This window comes from Gavia stellata, chromosome 15 (genome assembly GCF_030936135.1).
Source record: "Gavia stellata isolate bGavSte3 chromosome 15, bGavSte3.hap2, whole genome shotgun sequence".
NCBI classification, from domain to species: domain Eukaryota; kingdom Metazoa; phylum Chordata; class Aves; order Gaviiformes; family Gaviidae; genus Gavia; species Gavia stellata.
The window spans coordinates 12,253,130-12,270,007 of NC_082608.1; the positions used below are offsets into that span (position 1 = coordinate 12,253,130).

At 39.1% G+C, this 16,878-nt stretch overlaps 1 protein-coding gene across 3 annotated transcripts in view; it reads right to left on the minus strand.

The window, feature by feature from the left end:
• Positions 1-16,878, minus strand: part of PEPD (peptidase D) — a 146,933-nt gene that overhangs the window by 115,027 nt on the left and 15,028 nt on the right. For 2 of the 3 annotated variants that reach the window (XM_059824840.1, XM_059824839.1), the window contains exons 4-6: positions 10,115-10,178; positions 7,991-8,038; positions 6,234-6,295 (exon numbers count right to left, since the gene is read on the minus strand). In XM_059824840.1, the coding sequence (XP_059680823.1) occupies positions 6,234-6,295; positions 7,991-8,038; positions 10,115-10,178 (174 nt within the window). The remainder of the gene's footprint in view (positions 1-6,233; positions 6,296-7,990; positions 8,039-10,114; positions 10,179-16,878) is intronic. The other variant, XM_059824841.1, reaches the window with a different exon arrangement.

Consider the following 16,878-nt stretch of genomic DNA (forward strand, 5'->3'; position numbering starts at 1 on the left):
TCAGTACTGTTGGCTCTTCAGTTCGGGCATTTAAGAGAATTAAAATGCTCCAAGGCTCCCAACAGATCTTCAGAGGAATGTTGTAAGGCAACAATTCATTTTCCCACATTTTTGTAGGAAAAATTAAATCTATTCCAGGTTATTAACCATTATTCATACCTCAGAAGGGATGAACTAAAGCACAAATCCAATTAAAAAAATTATTTGAAAGTCACTTCTGATTGTACGAGGGTCTTCCTGCATCCTCAGATAGCAGAAAAAAACCCTGTGCTTCTCTTTTTCAAGAACATATGCTCATAAACTCATAAAATCCTACCAAGGTGAAGGTTAATAGCTTTGTGTTCCTACTCCAAGATAGAAAACAACAACTTATCGCTACATTCAACAAGGACAAGCTGCATGTTATTCACTATTATGGGTATTAATTAGAAACCACTGGAAAAGCAACAATACAAAAAGCCACAAGTCATAGAATACTACATCATTATAGAATAAGGTTGATACCTGGAAATAATAAAATCTTGTAAAACCGGAGAAAAAGGGCATTTTTCCAATTTAATCATCACCATCTCAACAACTATTATTTATGTAGGCCAATGCAGACATAATTCTGGAATCGAAGAGCCAGTTAAACACAAATTTACACAGAAGAAAATATACGAATGATACAGTAAAATCAATCTATAAAAATTCTGAAAAACCAAAAGCCTGAGCTCCCTATTTGGCTGGAAAGCATACCAACTGACACCACCACAGAAAACCAAGACACAGAAGAATTAAGCTGCAGCTGTAACAGCAGATACGAGGACTTTCAGTAATTGTCATCAGTATGTCAGACAGAAAACAGATCAATGAAGGCAGGTGTAAGGAGACACTGCAGCACTGCAGAAAGCTCCAACAGCAGCTCTATGCAAATAAGACAAGTAAAAACCATGGTTATCATTAAGTAACAAAAGAAAACATAGGGCAAGGAAAGGCAGGCACAGAAGGTAGCTGACTTAGACTCTGAACATTCACATCTCTTCTGTCAAGAAGCTGACACACGCACTTCAACCACAAGCACAAATGGATGAAACCAAAAGCAAATCAAACAAGCTAAACAGTAAAACTGTGAACCTCACAACAGAAGACTGCATCTCATCTGAGCATCTAACTATTAAAAAAACCAAAGGCATGGGGAAATTGTACACGAGCATAGGCTTATAATAGTTCAAATAATGCTCTTTTCCAAAAGAAATTTCAGCTGAGAGATGTACCACCTCTGTTGCAGTCCCTGGTTTTTACCTATCCCAGCCCTAAAGACTCTGCTTGAATTGTCTTTGTGCTGCCAGAAATGCAAGTTTTATTTACGGGCTGGGACCACCTACCATGTGGCAGCCCCTTAAAATTCTAGTTGCTGTCAATTGGGGAAGTTAATTAAACACACAGAAAGGCAGTAGGATTAAAACAAGGGGGTGCTGGCGGGGTGGAGAAGAGGCGGAATGGCAGTTTTATCTCTCACCTGAGAGACACACTTTCTGATATAATGTCAAGTATAAAACAAGACCTTAGACCTCCAGGACATAGCATCAATTCAGATTTGGAAAAGAATGCAATCTATTGCACATAGCTTTTTCAAGGAAGCCAACTATTAAGGATTGAACTGTCTCAGCTCCGCTTAGCTTGTGGCAGCTGTGGGTCCTGTGCGAGTGGCCACAAGGCCACCTCTTTACAACTGTTAGACTTCTAAAGCTAATGACTCAAATTATGCTTCACTTTAGTTACCAACAAGGCAGCTAAACAAACCACATCCTAAGAGTTACTGGTTACGTAACAAGCTCAAAGGAAAGAGCTTGTCATCACTAACAGGACAACATAAATAGTGTTTCAAAACAAATAATTCACGATTTGTGCACAAAGTCCTACATAAAATAACCCTGCCTTGTCCATCCAGTGAAGTTTTTATCCTACTAGACAATAAACAACTTACTCTTAAAAACCATGTACTGCCCTAATGTTAAGAGGATCATGTAGGCAATCCAATCCTACATTTTCCCACAATTTGCAAATTGACAATACTTAGATGATGAGATATGTGGTCTTGATGAAGAAAACAAATTGGTATTTTGCTACAGTTGCAATCTGTAATGTGTTAATGCTCCCATTTAATCAACACAGAACTAAGAAATGCTACACTGAAAGGCATGTCCAAACTGATTTCACACTCAGTTGTCCTTTAACATGCAAAACAATCTCATTAGTTTAAAAAAAAAAGCTAGAAATCTACACCTCCTATATAATAACACTGTATAATGAGACCCCTCCTTGTCAGTTTAACGAATACATTTTGTGTGTATATGGTGATAAAAATCTAAATCATATTCAAACACAATGTTAGAATTTTCTACTATTCAACATGAAGAGTCGTTCCCCTAATGATTGCCTTCACTACGCAATAGGGAAGAGGCCATTTAGATGGTCTTCACTGTCATACCCAGTAAGTGCAGTTCTGAGGCAAAGGAATTCACTGAAAAACTTTAAACGTTAGGTATAATTGCTTAAACTGTCTATTGTTTACATAAATCAATCCTGAGGATGAAAAAAGCCCCCAACACAGTCAGCAATGATTTATTCAACAGTGTTTTAAAGTATGTGGCACATGACTGTTTATCCATACAGGTTCAAAATCCATTTTCTGTGTGGTAAATCACTGCATGATTAGATTTAAGAAATTCCTGCACTTTCCAGTCTGAAAAATGAGCCCATGAATTAGAAAAAAAAAGCAGAACTAGCCTTTATTAGCAAACAGAAATACATCTTTCTAGAAAACAATGCATTAGAACTACTTCAGAAATCTGCCTTCTACACTTAAGCCATCTGAAGCAAGTGAGAGCAAGTCTGTAGGATTCGTAACAGCTGTAAACAAAGCTGACTTGAGGGGAGTTACCAGGAACAACATTAGTCAATGCTCCAGGTCTCCTAAGTCCTTGTTCCAGACTGCTCCCTCACTGAACCACGGTACTACCCACCGCTGAGCAGGGAGACTTCCCAAGTACAGCCATTCTCCATTTTTACAGATTGCAGCAATATACAAGCTTTTTTTAGCACAACATACTTTGCTATATGAGAGAGCTATACATAAACTAATGGAAACTATGATGTGATTCACTATTATGGGCTCTATTATCAGCATGAAATCAAGTTTGATCATTGCTAGCAGGACAAAAATAACTTAGAGGTGATCTTCAGGGTGAGCATAGAAATAACCCACGACCACAGTAGTCATTTTGTCTCAAATGACTATTTATTACAGTGGAAAAATTAAACAAATAGTTTGGTAATTACGTTCCAGAGGAAGTTCAAAAGGTTCAAAAAGTAAGGCAGGGAAGCAACATCATTAGGGCAAGAAAAAGGCTGCTTCTGACAGGAGCAGGTGAAGAGCCTGCAGAGAGCAAGATTCAGCTTTTTCAGGAAATGGTACATTATTTCTATTATTATCCATCGGGTAGGGAGGGTGGGGACACACCAAACCACGCACCGGGGCACGGTCAGCCTAGGAGGAAAAAGACAAACGGGAGCAGGAAGAACACAAAAGGGCCCTATCAAGCAAATACATTTTGGCCAGGTAGCCAGAAAAAGAAAACAAACAAGAACCCAGGAATAAAATACAGCATCACAGCTAGCGCAGAGCCCGGCCGAGCAGAGGACAGAGGAGACAGCCAACAAGGCGCAGTCATGGGCAGACAAGAGGGAGGGTGGTTTGAAGGAACACATTGCTTGGTACAAACTCCATGGTTTTAGTCCTCTCGGAAGAAATCAATACGTCCAAAATATACATGTTTCTACAAAGGAAACATTTGATACAGGAGAGGTGAAGAAGCAGGAAAGCTGGAACACTGAAATTGGTTTGGGTCTGTGTTGAAAATAAATATAAAATGAGGTGATTTATAGACAGTTACAAAAATCTGAGGAGAGCAGAGTTTAAAAGGAAGCTCCCTCCTTCCTCCGCACCCTCACTTAGCAGCGTTCACTCTCCGCACGCCTACCGCCGGCACACAGACCAAGCACGCTCTCACAACAGACGTGACAGCCCTGGAGAAGACAGCAGCAGTTCGGGAGATCAAGGGAAGGCTGGAGTGACAAGTGGTCTGAGGGCACAGTATCTGTCAGAAGAGGGGAGTCGATCTTCAGCACATCCAACAACAAAATCAACGTGTGCTCTTCCATATGGCGAGCACAGGAGTGGAAGACACCAACCAGATCACAGAATCACAGAATCACAGAATCACTAAGGTTGGAAAAGACCTGTAAGATCATCAAGTCCAACCAAAAAAAAAAAAAAAAAAACCCACAAAAAAAACCAAAACCAAAAAAAAAACAAACCACACCACACAACAACAACAAACCACAACACACCGAAAACCAACCCACCCAACACCACACAGCTCCATGCCCATCAAGGTACATCCCACAATGCCACATCCACACGCTCCTTGAATACCTCCAGGGAGGGTGACTCTACCACCTCCCTGGGCAGCCTGTTCCAATGTTTCACTACTCTCTGTCAAAGGCAGCAACATGAACAACTTGGTGCCTAGGAGTGGAGAGGGACAAGTATATCCTGGGTCTTAAAAGAGAAGTAACAGCTAGAAATTGCCCCTGAAGAATGGAGAAGCACTCCTCCTGGAGCACACCGACCGCATATTTACCACAAACTGGGAACCCAGTGATAAAATATCATTAATCCCTTTAAGTGTTGCAGGAAGACATACTATTAAAATCTCAAATCAAGTGCTAAAATGGAGTGGCTTCCTACCTTAATGTTGACTAGCAATAGAATGCGTTACTAATCAAACTCTAGTGTTTAGTGAAATTCAGGGGGAAAAAAAGGGCTTTTTGGTGCTTCAAACAGACCTTCGTACATCATTCGCATAATAAATTACTGCTGGAGTTAACAACTGTTTATATTTCATGTGGAGGTGTCTCAGATAAAACTCGAGGTATCGCTCCACACAGATGTTGGAGTCCACATGTACCTGTAGAGCCTAAGATAACCAAGTATCTACTTGGTCAAAGCAACAGAACATCATATTGCTGTAAAAGCAGAGAGGACACCAAATATTCACTAAAACCAGCTTGCTTATATTCTGGAATAGTTTTATTTAACTCACAGGGCAGCAAAAGATGTCTAAATGTCTGCCGCCTTGGTCCCCAATATCTGTGACAGAATCATTACTTTTCCATTTAGGTTAAAGAGAGGAGAACAAAGTAATTATGGAATGAGATTCCAGATTTCAGTTCACATGACACAGAGAAAAGACAATCCCAGCAGAAAGCATGCCCTCAGACTACACAAGTGAGTGCCCAGACTTGCAGCAAATTCTGTGCATTACAATCATCACTGTATAATTAATATGCTGTCGACAGAGGTGGATGGAGAAAAATACAGCAGGGTGACTGGGAGTCAAGGATCATTAAAAAAAAAAGGCCATCTACTCAACATCTCAGCATGTTTAACAGGCTTTTTAATGGGAGGCTGTGTTTCTTTTTTGCCATACACTTGAGCTAAAATGGAAAATGATCTCATTTTAGGATATCATAACAGAATAGACAGTTGTATTTCATTCAAAGTTGAGGCCACCATCCTCACATCCCAGAGCAGGCTGTGATGTACTTTTATTTACTGCCTTTTCAAAATACTGCATGCAGGAGGACATCTTCACCCCACTAGTAGCCAAACTTCATAAAAAGACAATATCAAGGGACACTAAAAGATTGCATGTAAGCAGAAAGATGATCTTTTATTTTACACCTGTAATGCAACATCTTTTCAGAAGATCATGCATACCAGAATCCCCAATATCTAAATTAACGCTGTACAAGGAAGTCACTAAGAGAAAGAAGCTACCCCTAAAGATTCATTTTTCTGAAAATGAAAACCAAATATTCCAATCCCAAAAGTGGAAATGGAGGTAAGGGGATGGGTCTGTTTGGTTTTAGATACTTAAAGCAAACACAGAGAAAAAGAAATATTGGATGACCTTAGATGCAACAGCAATTTCAAAAAAACCCACCATTATATTTCAAGTCATTAGAAACATGTCAAACATTTTATTTCCCAAGAAATACCGATACATTTGATCTGCCATTCAACAAGCTGTCATTAGGAAAAAAAACATCATTTAATGTGAAATATAAAATGAATTCAACATAATCATGCAACAATTAATGTATAAAAAAGCCTTGTCACTTACTGGCTGATTCCCTCAAACGAAGCTTCTTTGGAGACATTTCCGCTATCAGTATTAACACCGCGCTGGGAAGGAAAAGATTAAAAGGACCATGATTCTGAGCCAAACACAAGTATTCAAAATTTAAATCAAGGCTGAGAGCCTGATTGCAGTAAGTTTTTAGGAAAACTTATACATAAGTTTACTTGAATCACTATAAATAAAAAACCCCAGACCGTTTGTTCAAATGCAGAGGAATATGAGAAATTACTTGTTTCATAAGAGACCAGTGTAGAACTTGGGTTAGGGTGTGCTGCTTAGGAAAATGGCAAGCTTTGATTTCTAATTCCCTTATGTCTTGAGAGGGAGCTAGGAGACCTATATAATAATAAAGGGCAAGGGAATAATAAATGGGCAAGGTTTCTTCTAAAGTAATTTCATTTAAAAATAAATTATTACACACTGCCTTGGCAATGCTTACTATTTAAATTTGCATGCCACTCCCCTACAGCTTTCCATTCAAGCAAGTAGCATAAGGAAGAGTATTTTGGCTGCTACACAGCAGATGAACACCTCTGACATGTGCGTAGGAAACCCTGTGGAGCAGCGTTACAGCTCTGTATCTGGAATGAGACCACAGGAGGAAAGGACCTAGTTTCCATTCAGCCAGCAGAAAGAGAAGTGCTCTTCCCTTCTCTGTATACTTCTTCATAACAGTGGGAGGGATGTGAAAGCATCACAGCTCCATCCTCTCAGCCAGGAATTAGGTGAAAATTCCCAATTACAAGAGGATGCTCACAGAGTGACAATTAATCAACAAGTTGATGTGCAGAAATGAACAGTAGGAAGTACAAGGTGGTAGAATATTCCCTTTCCCACTCGGTTCTCTTAAAGAACATGAAAAAAGCTATAGGATCATTGTGTGTGTGCGCGCGCGCGCATGTGTGTGTACAAATATAAGCGGAAGAAAGACTGAAAACTATTTAGGGCCTCTGTTCTTAATGGATAAAGAAATCAGATCTCATGCTGTGTGACTGCTTAAGGAGGGATTTTTTTTTTTTAAGACTTCTGTCTGGCAACTATCATGGGAAAACAAGAAATCCAGGAGGTGCCACTGCATTTGCTGTAAGGGAAAGCTCAGAGTCAGCAAATCATTTCTCATATAGACTGGAGACAAGAAATCAGATACTCTTAATAGTGAGAGGTTTACAAGACATCTGTCAAGGAAAGAAGCAGGGTGAGAGGTGATGGGGAAGAAGAAATTTGCAGGCTTTACATCCATTCATTCATCCTTCTTCCAGAGAAATAAGCAAGCGCCATTCGAAATACTTGGCAGGTGTGTGATATCACTCCCTCCTCCCAGAAGCTGTTCTTACCAACCCACTCAATGCAAAAATAGTATTCCCTGAATCCTTGCGGAATTCCCACAGAAAGGCCCAAACATGTTCACAACATGACCAGAGCAGTAGAAGAGAAAAATGGAGTTTGGAGTCATTGTACATAAGCTGGAGGATAGCATGGTTGACATTAGATAGGCTTGCCGTGTTTTACCAGAAAACAGATAAAGCTTTTGGCAGAGAGACTATGGACTGGAAGGCCAGAGGTTACAAATCTTGAGATCATGGAGGAGCCAGAAGACTAGATGACTGTACACAGGTAGCTTCAAATTTGGCAAAGATGGGGAGGAAAAGATAGGGAATGACAGTGCAAAGAAATACTGAATAAAATTATCTCCTTATTGAAGAAAATGGGTAGTTATTAATCAGAATAACATGACTCACCAAAGTGAGGAGCACAGCAGGTTTCTTCGAAGCCAAGATACTGGATATCTAAAAAGAAGTTTTAGATTGCTATTATTTTTCATTTTTTCTTCCTTATAATCACATTGATACCAATTTCATCAACATTCACTGTAACCAAAGTAAACGAGCTGCAAAGACAAAAAATGCTCCTATGATATCTTTCAGATATTGTAGTATCACCTGACACTTGCAACAAGAGTCAGTAGGTTACAAAATACTTAGACAGAAACACAGTGCTTGAGTTGGTGGTGTCCTTTAAAGACATAAATACCAACTATAAATGAAGATTAAGTCTATTGTCATCATTTGGAAGACAGAGGAAATATGAGCCAAAAAGCTGTAATGTCACACAGAAATAAGGAATAACAGGGTACTCTGTATTCTCAGTGCACTACTGCATATAAAACACACATGCATTAATATTATTATTTTACTATGTCCTAAATACTTTGTAATGAATGTTTACTGTTATTGTCACTGGGTCATCTTTTACTGACTAATATTTCTGTTAGGCTCCTTCAGTATCTTTCAAACATTTAACAAAGTGAGAAGAAAATCATTGGGCTTGTAGAGAACTGGGCTTTCAGAACAGCTGCAGAAAGGTGGGCACTGAATTACACATTCCTTGAGGCAATGAACAGGTGACATAATTCCACAGAGCACAGTTCTACGAACTTTAAACCAGCTTAATAGCAGGCTAATGGTATTAACAAAAGAAAGCATACAGCAATGAGGTATAAAAATACCAATTCTACATTTTATTTTTTTTTTCTCTCCATGAAATATCAGGATTACACACTCACAGAGGTTGGTCATTTGTTGACATAAAACTGCCCTGTAAATAAGGCCCTTAGTATCCTGACGGTGGAAAACCAATTCCTTGGCAAACCAAGCAAAAGTTATAGACAGAACCTTTGAAAGCTGAACAGTTCCGCTGCAAGCTTCAACAGCTTCTACCTTCAATCCATGTAGTCCAGGTGGAACACAGCCTTTATGCTGGGACAATTTACTGGTCCATATAAAGAACTCTTTTTTCCCCATCAATGGGGTTTTTAAGCAGTGAGGAAGCAGAGAATAGAACTGCAATAAAGGCATTCGTTGATGGGAAGTGACCCAAACCAACTAAGGTGACCTAAAATAAACGTGATTTTTAAAAATAAAACATGTATTTGCCACTTGAAATTTTCACTGTCTTACAGATGAGCATTGGAGCGCCTGCACTCTACACGACTCCAACTCACACATGTCAAAAAGCAACCTCTCCACAGCTTCCTCCACCCCCAGCTACTGAAATACAGGATCAAACTTCGCTTCATAGCTGGACTTATTATGAAAATGAAATGAAACATCCTCACAGCTGATGAGAACAAAATTTTTGGTCTAGCAAGTCAGAGGTAGTGCTCTGCAGGGACAGACGTATCACAGTCTTCCTTTTCAAACTGCTCTCCATGAAAATGACCCGCAGAGCTTGGCAGGAATACTGCCCTTACGCTGCTGAGCCTTCCTACCTAATAAAAGATAACTGGCCAGGTGCATAAGTACACAAACATCTGCTCAGAAATGAAATGAGAAATCTAACTAAGCAAGTCACGCTTGCATTTAAAAATATTATTATATTTGCTTATTCAAATATTAGAATGATTCAACACAAACTAAGAGTAAGGCAGGCAGCCTTTCCTCACAGCTCTTCGGAGTCATAAAATAAATGTAGGCTCCCAAGTCAGAGCTAGGACACGCAACCTCCCTGACAGCAATCTCCTTAAATCTCCGAGGCATTGCAAAAAATGTATTTAGCAACATGCTTCTGTTGGATAAAGACAGAGACTGACAGGTCTCATGATGCACAGAACATGTTTATGAGACCGTTTTTGGATTAAGACCTTAGTGTTCAGCTCAAAATGGCAGCCTTTAAAAAAAAAAATTCAATTACAAGTGTTTTATAGGAATGAAGGACGCTTTCCAGTTAACTGGGAGGGGGGGAGGAGGAAAGGTCCCACCAAGTCAGGAGACATCCAGTAAGCAGAGGACTGAAATTAAGCAAAATCATTGCCACGTACTGATTTTGTATTGACAGAAAAATATTCAGACAGACAGACAACTCACCTCATTCACATAGTAGACTTCATCCACAGCGTATTTTTTCTTGAAGAATTCAGGGGGATGAATCCTTTGGAAAACAGAAAAAGAAACATTTGGGTTTAGCTTTACTGTTATATTTAACAAGGCCACAGACAAAGAAATAATGTCCTCTACTATCACAACAATAGAATCAGATACGAGGAATGTTTCAATAATCTTATCCTTGACTCCAATTTCTCAAAATAGAAGATTACACAGAAAGTTGCCACGGCTACAAAAATCAGTGTGCTTTAATCCAGTCCACACTTGATACTTAGATTTCATGGTCTCCTCCTGAATTAAAGGTTTGGGGTTTTTTTTCCCATTCACTCTGTACAAGACAGTTTTGTTGAAGATTTTTGCCATGCCATTTGCCTACAACTTTCCAACTCACCAGACGTTGGAAGGATGTGGAAATAGCAAAAGACCGGTTTGCCCTGTGTTATATTCAAAGAACGAACAAAACATTCATTTTTGGTAACCCCTTCTGATGTGAGCATGAAGTGGATTGAGGGCTATGAAAACATGGGCTCTGCCACCTCTATTCCTCAGAACACCAGAGGTCCAGTCCTCCAACCCAACAGGATGTGCAACTTTACACATCCACGTCCAAAATTAAATCACTTCTGCTGTCTTCTCCCCTGATACCCAACCAGAGATTTTTTCCTAAATGCAAGAAGAATGCGGGAGTCCTGTAAAAGATCTACCTGCAGTTATTTGGGGCAGACACCAGCATGGATCAGCGCCCCAGGGCTCCCCCACCGGCCCCCGTACCAGTGGCTGTACTATTGCTCATTCCTTCACTTTATGGTAGCAGCCAGTTATTCATGAGACTTTGGTCTCTGACTACAATCTCTATCCCCCCCAAACTGAAATAAACATAATCAGTGTATTTCTGAAAATGTAAACTCTAAAGAAAAAAACCAAAAAAACCCACCCAGCTTACATCCTTCCACAGAGTAAAGAAAACAGGAGAAAAAAACGTCATCGGAAGAGCCAGAGTTTGGAGGATCCTGTGCATTTTGCTTCCTGAAAGACAGCAGGAGAGCAAGAGGTGCGTGCAGGACTGAACCTTCAGCTGTTTAAATGTTAGACTACAAGAGCACACAACGTACTAGGAAAAGAATAAATTAGGCTGGAGACTGACAAACATTTCTAACCCTCGCAGTGACGAACAGCAGAAGTGGTGGGACAAACAGCCCAGCACCTTTAGGAGGTGCTTCATAACAAAGGCATGTGCCGTAGCTGCCCGCAGCACCAGGTGGCTAGAGCTCTGATTTATGTCATTTTTTCAATCTTGTGCACTCATTTTTTATTTTACATTCCTTTATGCTCCAAACAGTACTGGGCTGAGACAGGAATGACAACATGAAAACATTTATGGTGTTCTCAAGCAGTAAATCACAGCCTTTTTAAGATTTATTTTTCTGTGAAAGTACTACTCCAAAAGTAACACAAAAGTATCTCATTATACTTTCCCTTTTGCAATGCTCCTTTTGTGGACTCTTCCCATCACTGTTGGAGTTTTTAAGGCAATTATCATTTATCTTCTCTCCCTGGGTAATTTCACATATAATTAAAAAAAATAAAAATCTCTATATCCTCTTAGATTTCTATACCCTGTGTTTTATAGTTCCTTTACCTCCAACTTTGGCATATTCTGTTTCTCCTACAGGCATCTCCTTTTCCCCTCTTTCATTCCTCACACATTCAAGTACTTTAGTATTCCAGAAACATCACAAACAGATTTAGCACTTTCTGGTTTTGCTCTCTTTTACAGTTTCAACCAATTCATCTGGTATCAGAAGAATCCCAACTGTAAAACCAGCTAATTTATGGCCAACAGTAATTTATGGTAATATATGCCCTTTAAAGCAATACCTCCAAAGCACCATTTACAATTAGTTGCATTGTTTGAATCCAAGAACTGTTTCTTGAAAAGTAAATATTTCTTAGAAGTATGCCCGCAAATGGGCTGGGGTTTATTCACTTCATTTAAAGCAGTTTAAGTAAGAGTAGGTCTCATCTTCCAACAAGCCAATAAGAAAACTTCTGTCTCTTCACAAACTGTTTTTCAACTTTTTTGTTGTTGTTGTTAGTTGCCTCCTATAGTTGTGTGGTGTACAACACACTGCTGCCAATTTAATTCTTTGGTTACAGTTAATATTAATCCATTATTGATTCCATTCCAGCTGTAATCCCTCCAGCGTCTCTTCTTATGTACACTATCACTCTTTTGAGGAACAAAAGTAGCTCATCACCCTTTCAAGGCTGAGGATTTTTTCTCTGCTTTGAGAGAAAGAAAACAGCAGCTTCCCACAATTCTCCGTCCTCTCTCTCAGCTATTAAACTAGGTCATCTTCCAGACACTTTCGACTCCATCATATCTAACGACAAGCTGCCACATTCCCCAGATGCGTACCTACTTGCTGGTCTTGTTCTTGCTACCTTCCTCATAAGTCAGCAAGACTTTTAGTACCAAGTAGAGAGCCAGATTTCTCAGCTCCTTTCTGAAGCACTCAAGGCTCTGCCTCACTTCCTTTCTTCAGCCATTTAGCACCTCTGACTAGATGGTAAAATAAATTCACATACACTTCCCACAAACTACTATTCCCTACCCATCCCACGGGAGCCATGATGCTTCAGTGATGAAGCCACCTCTCCCACTGGGAAGATTTCTGCGAAGACCTACCCTATCGCAGAACCATATAGGTGGAAGGAAAAAGCGCACATGGAAGCCTACATTAAAGTGGAAAAATTCTATGCTGTCATGCATAGAAAAGCAGTATAGAAGGCAAAACAAAAGCTGAGGAAGAAAGAGGAACAAAGACGATCCTCACTGAGACCTTCCCATATTCTCTCCAGTCTCTTCATTTTTTCCCCCGGTTTAGCTGGAATCTATGAAAGATTATTATGCACCAACATTGTACTTACTGTAAAAAAAGTACCAGTGCGGAGTTCCTTAGCAGAGACAGGGCTCAGTATTCATTTTTATCCAATTTAAATGCAAAACAGTCTAAAGTCTAGCACTGACCATCACTGTCACAGGGAACGGTACCTTCCACAGAATGCTCACTGGCATCATGAAAATCAGAAGTTACATTCAGTTATGATAATTTTAAGTACATCTGATACTGATACACAGATGAGGAGTACCTCTACAAATGACTCTCAGGCAGATAGAATAAGTTAATTGGTTCAATTTTTAGGTTTGTCTTTGCCTTTTGTAATGATGCTATGGGCTGCCAGTTTCAAAATTGTGATTAATCACTGCAGAGACTACACACAAAAAACCCCACAGCAAGTCATAAATTAATTAGAAGGATTACCCAAGTGGAGGATATGATCCCAGATATTATTGAATCATGTCTCTCCTTACCTATCAAAAAAACCCCCAAAAACAAAAAACCCAAACAACCTTTTGTAAACACATGTGAACAGAAGCAATGACCTAATTTTTACAGGCTTTTGGGGGTGGGGAAAAAAAGGTGCAAAAATATTTAGATTCCCTGGCAACAGAAATTAGCAAAAACCTATATAGAATAATGCACTTCAGCCCTAAAAAAGCTCAATATCCTTTCCCCATAGTTTTATAACTCCAGCCAAGCAAATACCAGTGTTTGTTAGAAATGTCAACAGTTAGCTTCCAGAATAGTAGGAGTCATCATTTTATCTTATAATGGAAATAGGCAACTCCAAACTCCTGGAACTGCATCATGCCCAAGTACGCATGCCTAAGTGGCTAGGCAAAAGTCTGGCATCTCATAGGTTATGGCCATTAGATAGAAAACATAAGAGGCCAGCACTTCTATTTATTTACAAGAATACAGTCCTCATTTTTTGTCACCAAAGGATCCCTTAAACAAGAGACTGTCTCTAGTTCACCACTTAAAATTCATCACAATTTCCAGTTCAGTGAAAAAGGTTGAGTTATTTTGGGTTAAACATCAGAGCTGTTTACATTCTGCTGACGCTTCCTACGTAATTCTTCCCTCTTCCATGTTCTTCTACCCAATCTAGTTCACCTATTTGAGAGTAAGAAACCTCCTTGAACAGGAATGGAATACTGACTCCTCTGTTTATCCATTAGTAGGATGAACAGCTCTGACAGCCTATCCATAAATCCACCAAAAAATATATTTTTAAGCTTTTATATAGTTGGACAAAATTGAAACCTCAGGGTTTCTGCAGTGTTTTATTAACCGTGTTGTGTTTCCACTTTAAACCCAATAAAAACTTGGTCTCATTGTCTAAAACCATTTTAAAGCTGTTGTTCATTACATTGCACAAGAATTCATAACAGCAAATCTTAAGAGATTTGTACAAATTTGACACTACCGTAAAAATTCCATTAAGCAACATTTCTTTGTATTCTAAAGGACTCTGGAGCAAGAGCCTTGTAATACCAACACGATAAGAGAGTGTTCTAGTTTTCAGAACTGCATTCAGAAGAGATGTACAAATGAGATGGATCTAAATCACAAATGCCAAAGAAAAACTGTGAACAGAATTTATAACAGCTGACAGCTATTCCTGAAAGAAACACATCTAAGCCAACTGCTAATATATTTGCAACCTAACTGATGATACACATTCATATGTATATGTCTTCATTTGCATATAAACGTTCTTCCAGACAATCTTTAATACATATAACAACTTTCTCCTACTGGTCACTTTGTATTTACATTTTTTTAATGCTTCGAGGACAGATTTTCAGTTTTTAGTTTTTACAGTAGATCAGCTCTAAAATGAAATTCAGCTTTTCCTGAAGTAGTCCAATTTAGCTTTTCTTCAGCATTTCAGTTGGTGTTCCTAATTCAAGATTATTTATCTTACTGCATACCCTAGAAAGTAACACTACTCCTGTCGGAGAAAATATCCTTAATGGTATGTTCATTACAAAAATTTGAGAAATTCCACTTGGGAATAATTTCAAAACTTTTTCTATACATTCTGCATTTTGTTACTAAACAATTACAGACACAAACTCAAATATATATGTACGTATACACCTCAGAAATGACCACGTATACACCTCAGAAATCACCTCAGCACCTTTAGTAGAGCAAGTCAACAGCAGGAGGTCCCAAGCTTCCTGAAGCGTGGCAAGTTGACTGCATCATCTCCTCTAAAAGTGGCATAGGATTCCTCCCTCCCCCCAATACAGATTGATCAAAAAGCTTTAGCCTTCTGCACCCTGTTAACACCAAGAAGCCACACTGTTCACTGCATCAGCCAATTCTGCACCAGTCCGCTAACAGACATTCAGTCCACTGAATTGCAAGGTCCCTCCACAGGGCTGTCTTAATGTCAGCACTACTTTTACATACCTTACATTTTCTAACATATCTGCAAGCGATTCACAGATTATAAAAGCCAGGAGAGATCAGAATAAGCAGATGTATTTCATTTTTAGTTTGATTTCTAGATGCTTTGATTTCCAGACATCTGATATTGTTATACGTCCTGCTGTTAAGATTTTGCTAACAGCATCCTCTCTCTCTTCCCAACTCAAATTCTTACAGCAGCCTGGAGAAGCCTTTAGTCAGCTCTTTCAAAATATTTGGACAAAAACATGACCTTTAGGAGCTACTTAACTCGCCATTGATTTGTGATGCTTCACATATTTTTTGTTTCTCTTAAATACAGAATGAAAATACTTTATTGAACGTTTACCTTAATAACAATGCAGAAATGGCAGTTGCACCATTTCCATCTACTAGCAGAAGGTGTTTGAATTGTAACTGCCAGTTTTGCTTTCTCTTTCGTGTTGTACTAATTCTTTGCCTTAAGCTTGTCCTGTCATCCACCCGGGATCGTTCAGAGCTCCCTGTTAGCTAAGTTCTCTTGTGATCAGCTTGTCAGAATAGGCAGACACACGAGAACCATCAGCACACTTGTAAGTACTTATACATCACAAAAAACAGTCCTTCATTTCTGTTGCTTTACACCTACATAACTTAAAACAAACCTTTAATATTAAGATTTGAATGGTTTTACAGAATTGCTTAAGTCTTCACGTCTGGCCTTGTTTGTGTTTTGAAGCTATTCTGAAAGAAGGGTGTCTTACTGCACTGTTACATATAAAAGAAAGCAATAGGTGTATCCTAACATAAGCTCCAATGAGAGGTAACCGTTCTCCTGCAAAAAGAAATACTAAGTTAATACCACATGGCACAGACAACAAAGCAGCATTTCAGGCTGTCTGACCACACGTGCTACCAATGAACATATATTAGGGCCAAATAATGAGAATCACCTGCAATTTCTAAGCACTGAATCTGGCTTTATAAAAAAAAAAAAATCAGCATTCATTTAATGTATTTTTAAAAAGGGTCAGTAGGAATCTCTAAATGAAAGTCAACAACCATTTCAAGGATCTCTTAGTATGTCCGGGAGGAAGACAGCAAGGACTGACGCAAAGCAAGACATGCCATACTGAAGACTATCTCCTGCAATTAAAATACAGATCCACAAGTCTTGTCCACTACTTATTGTCTTTCAGATCCACAGCTCCTGGCAGTTACCAGAAAGTGATGTTTTTACAAGCACTAAGAATTAACATAGTTGGAACAATAACAGAATAGGCAAATATCAAAGACACTATTCATGACAAAGTCTAAAGCAAAAGGATTTCCACACAATAATGTTCAGGGTACAGTGCTCTCTTAAAAGGTCTAAAATGCATGAAAAACTGTCCAAGCTTATATCACAAAATCAGAAGAGGAAGATTCCTGAGGCAGTGA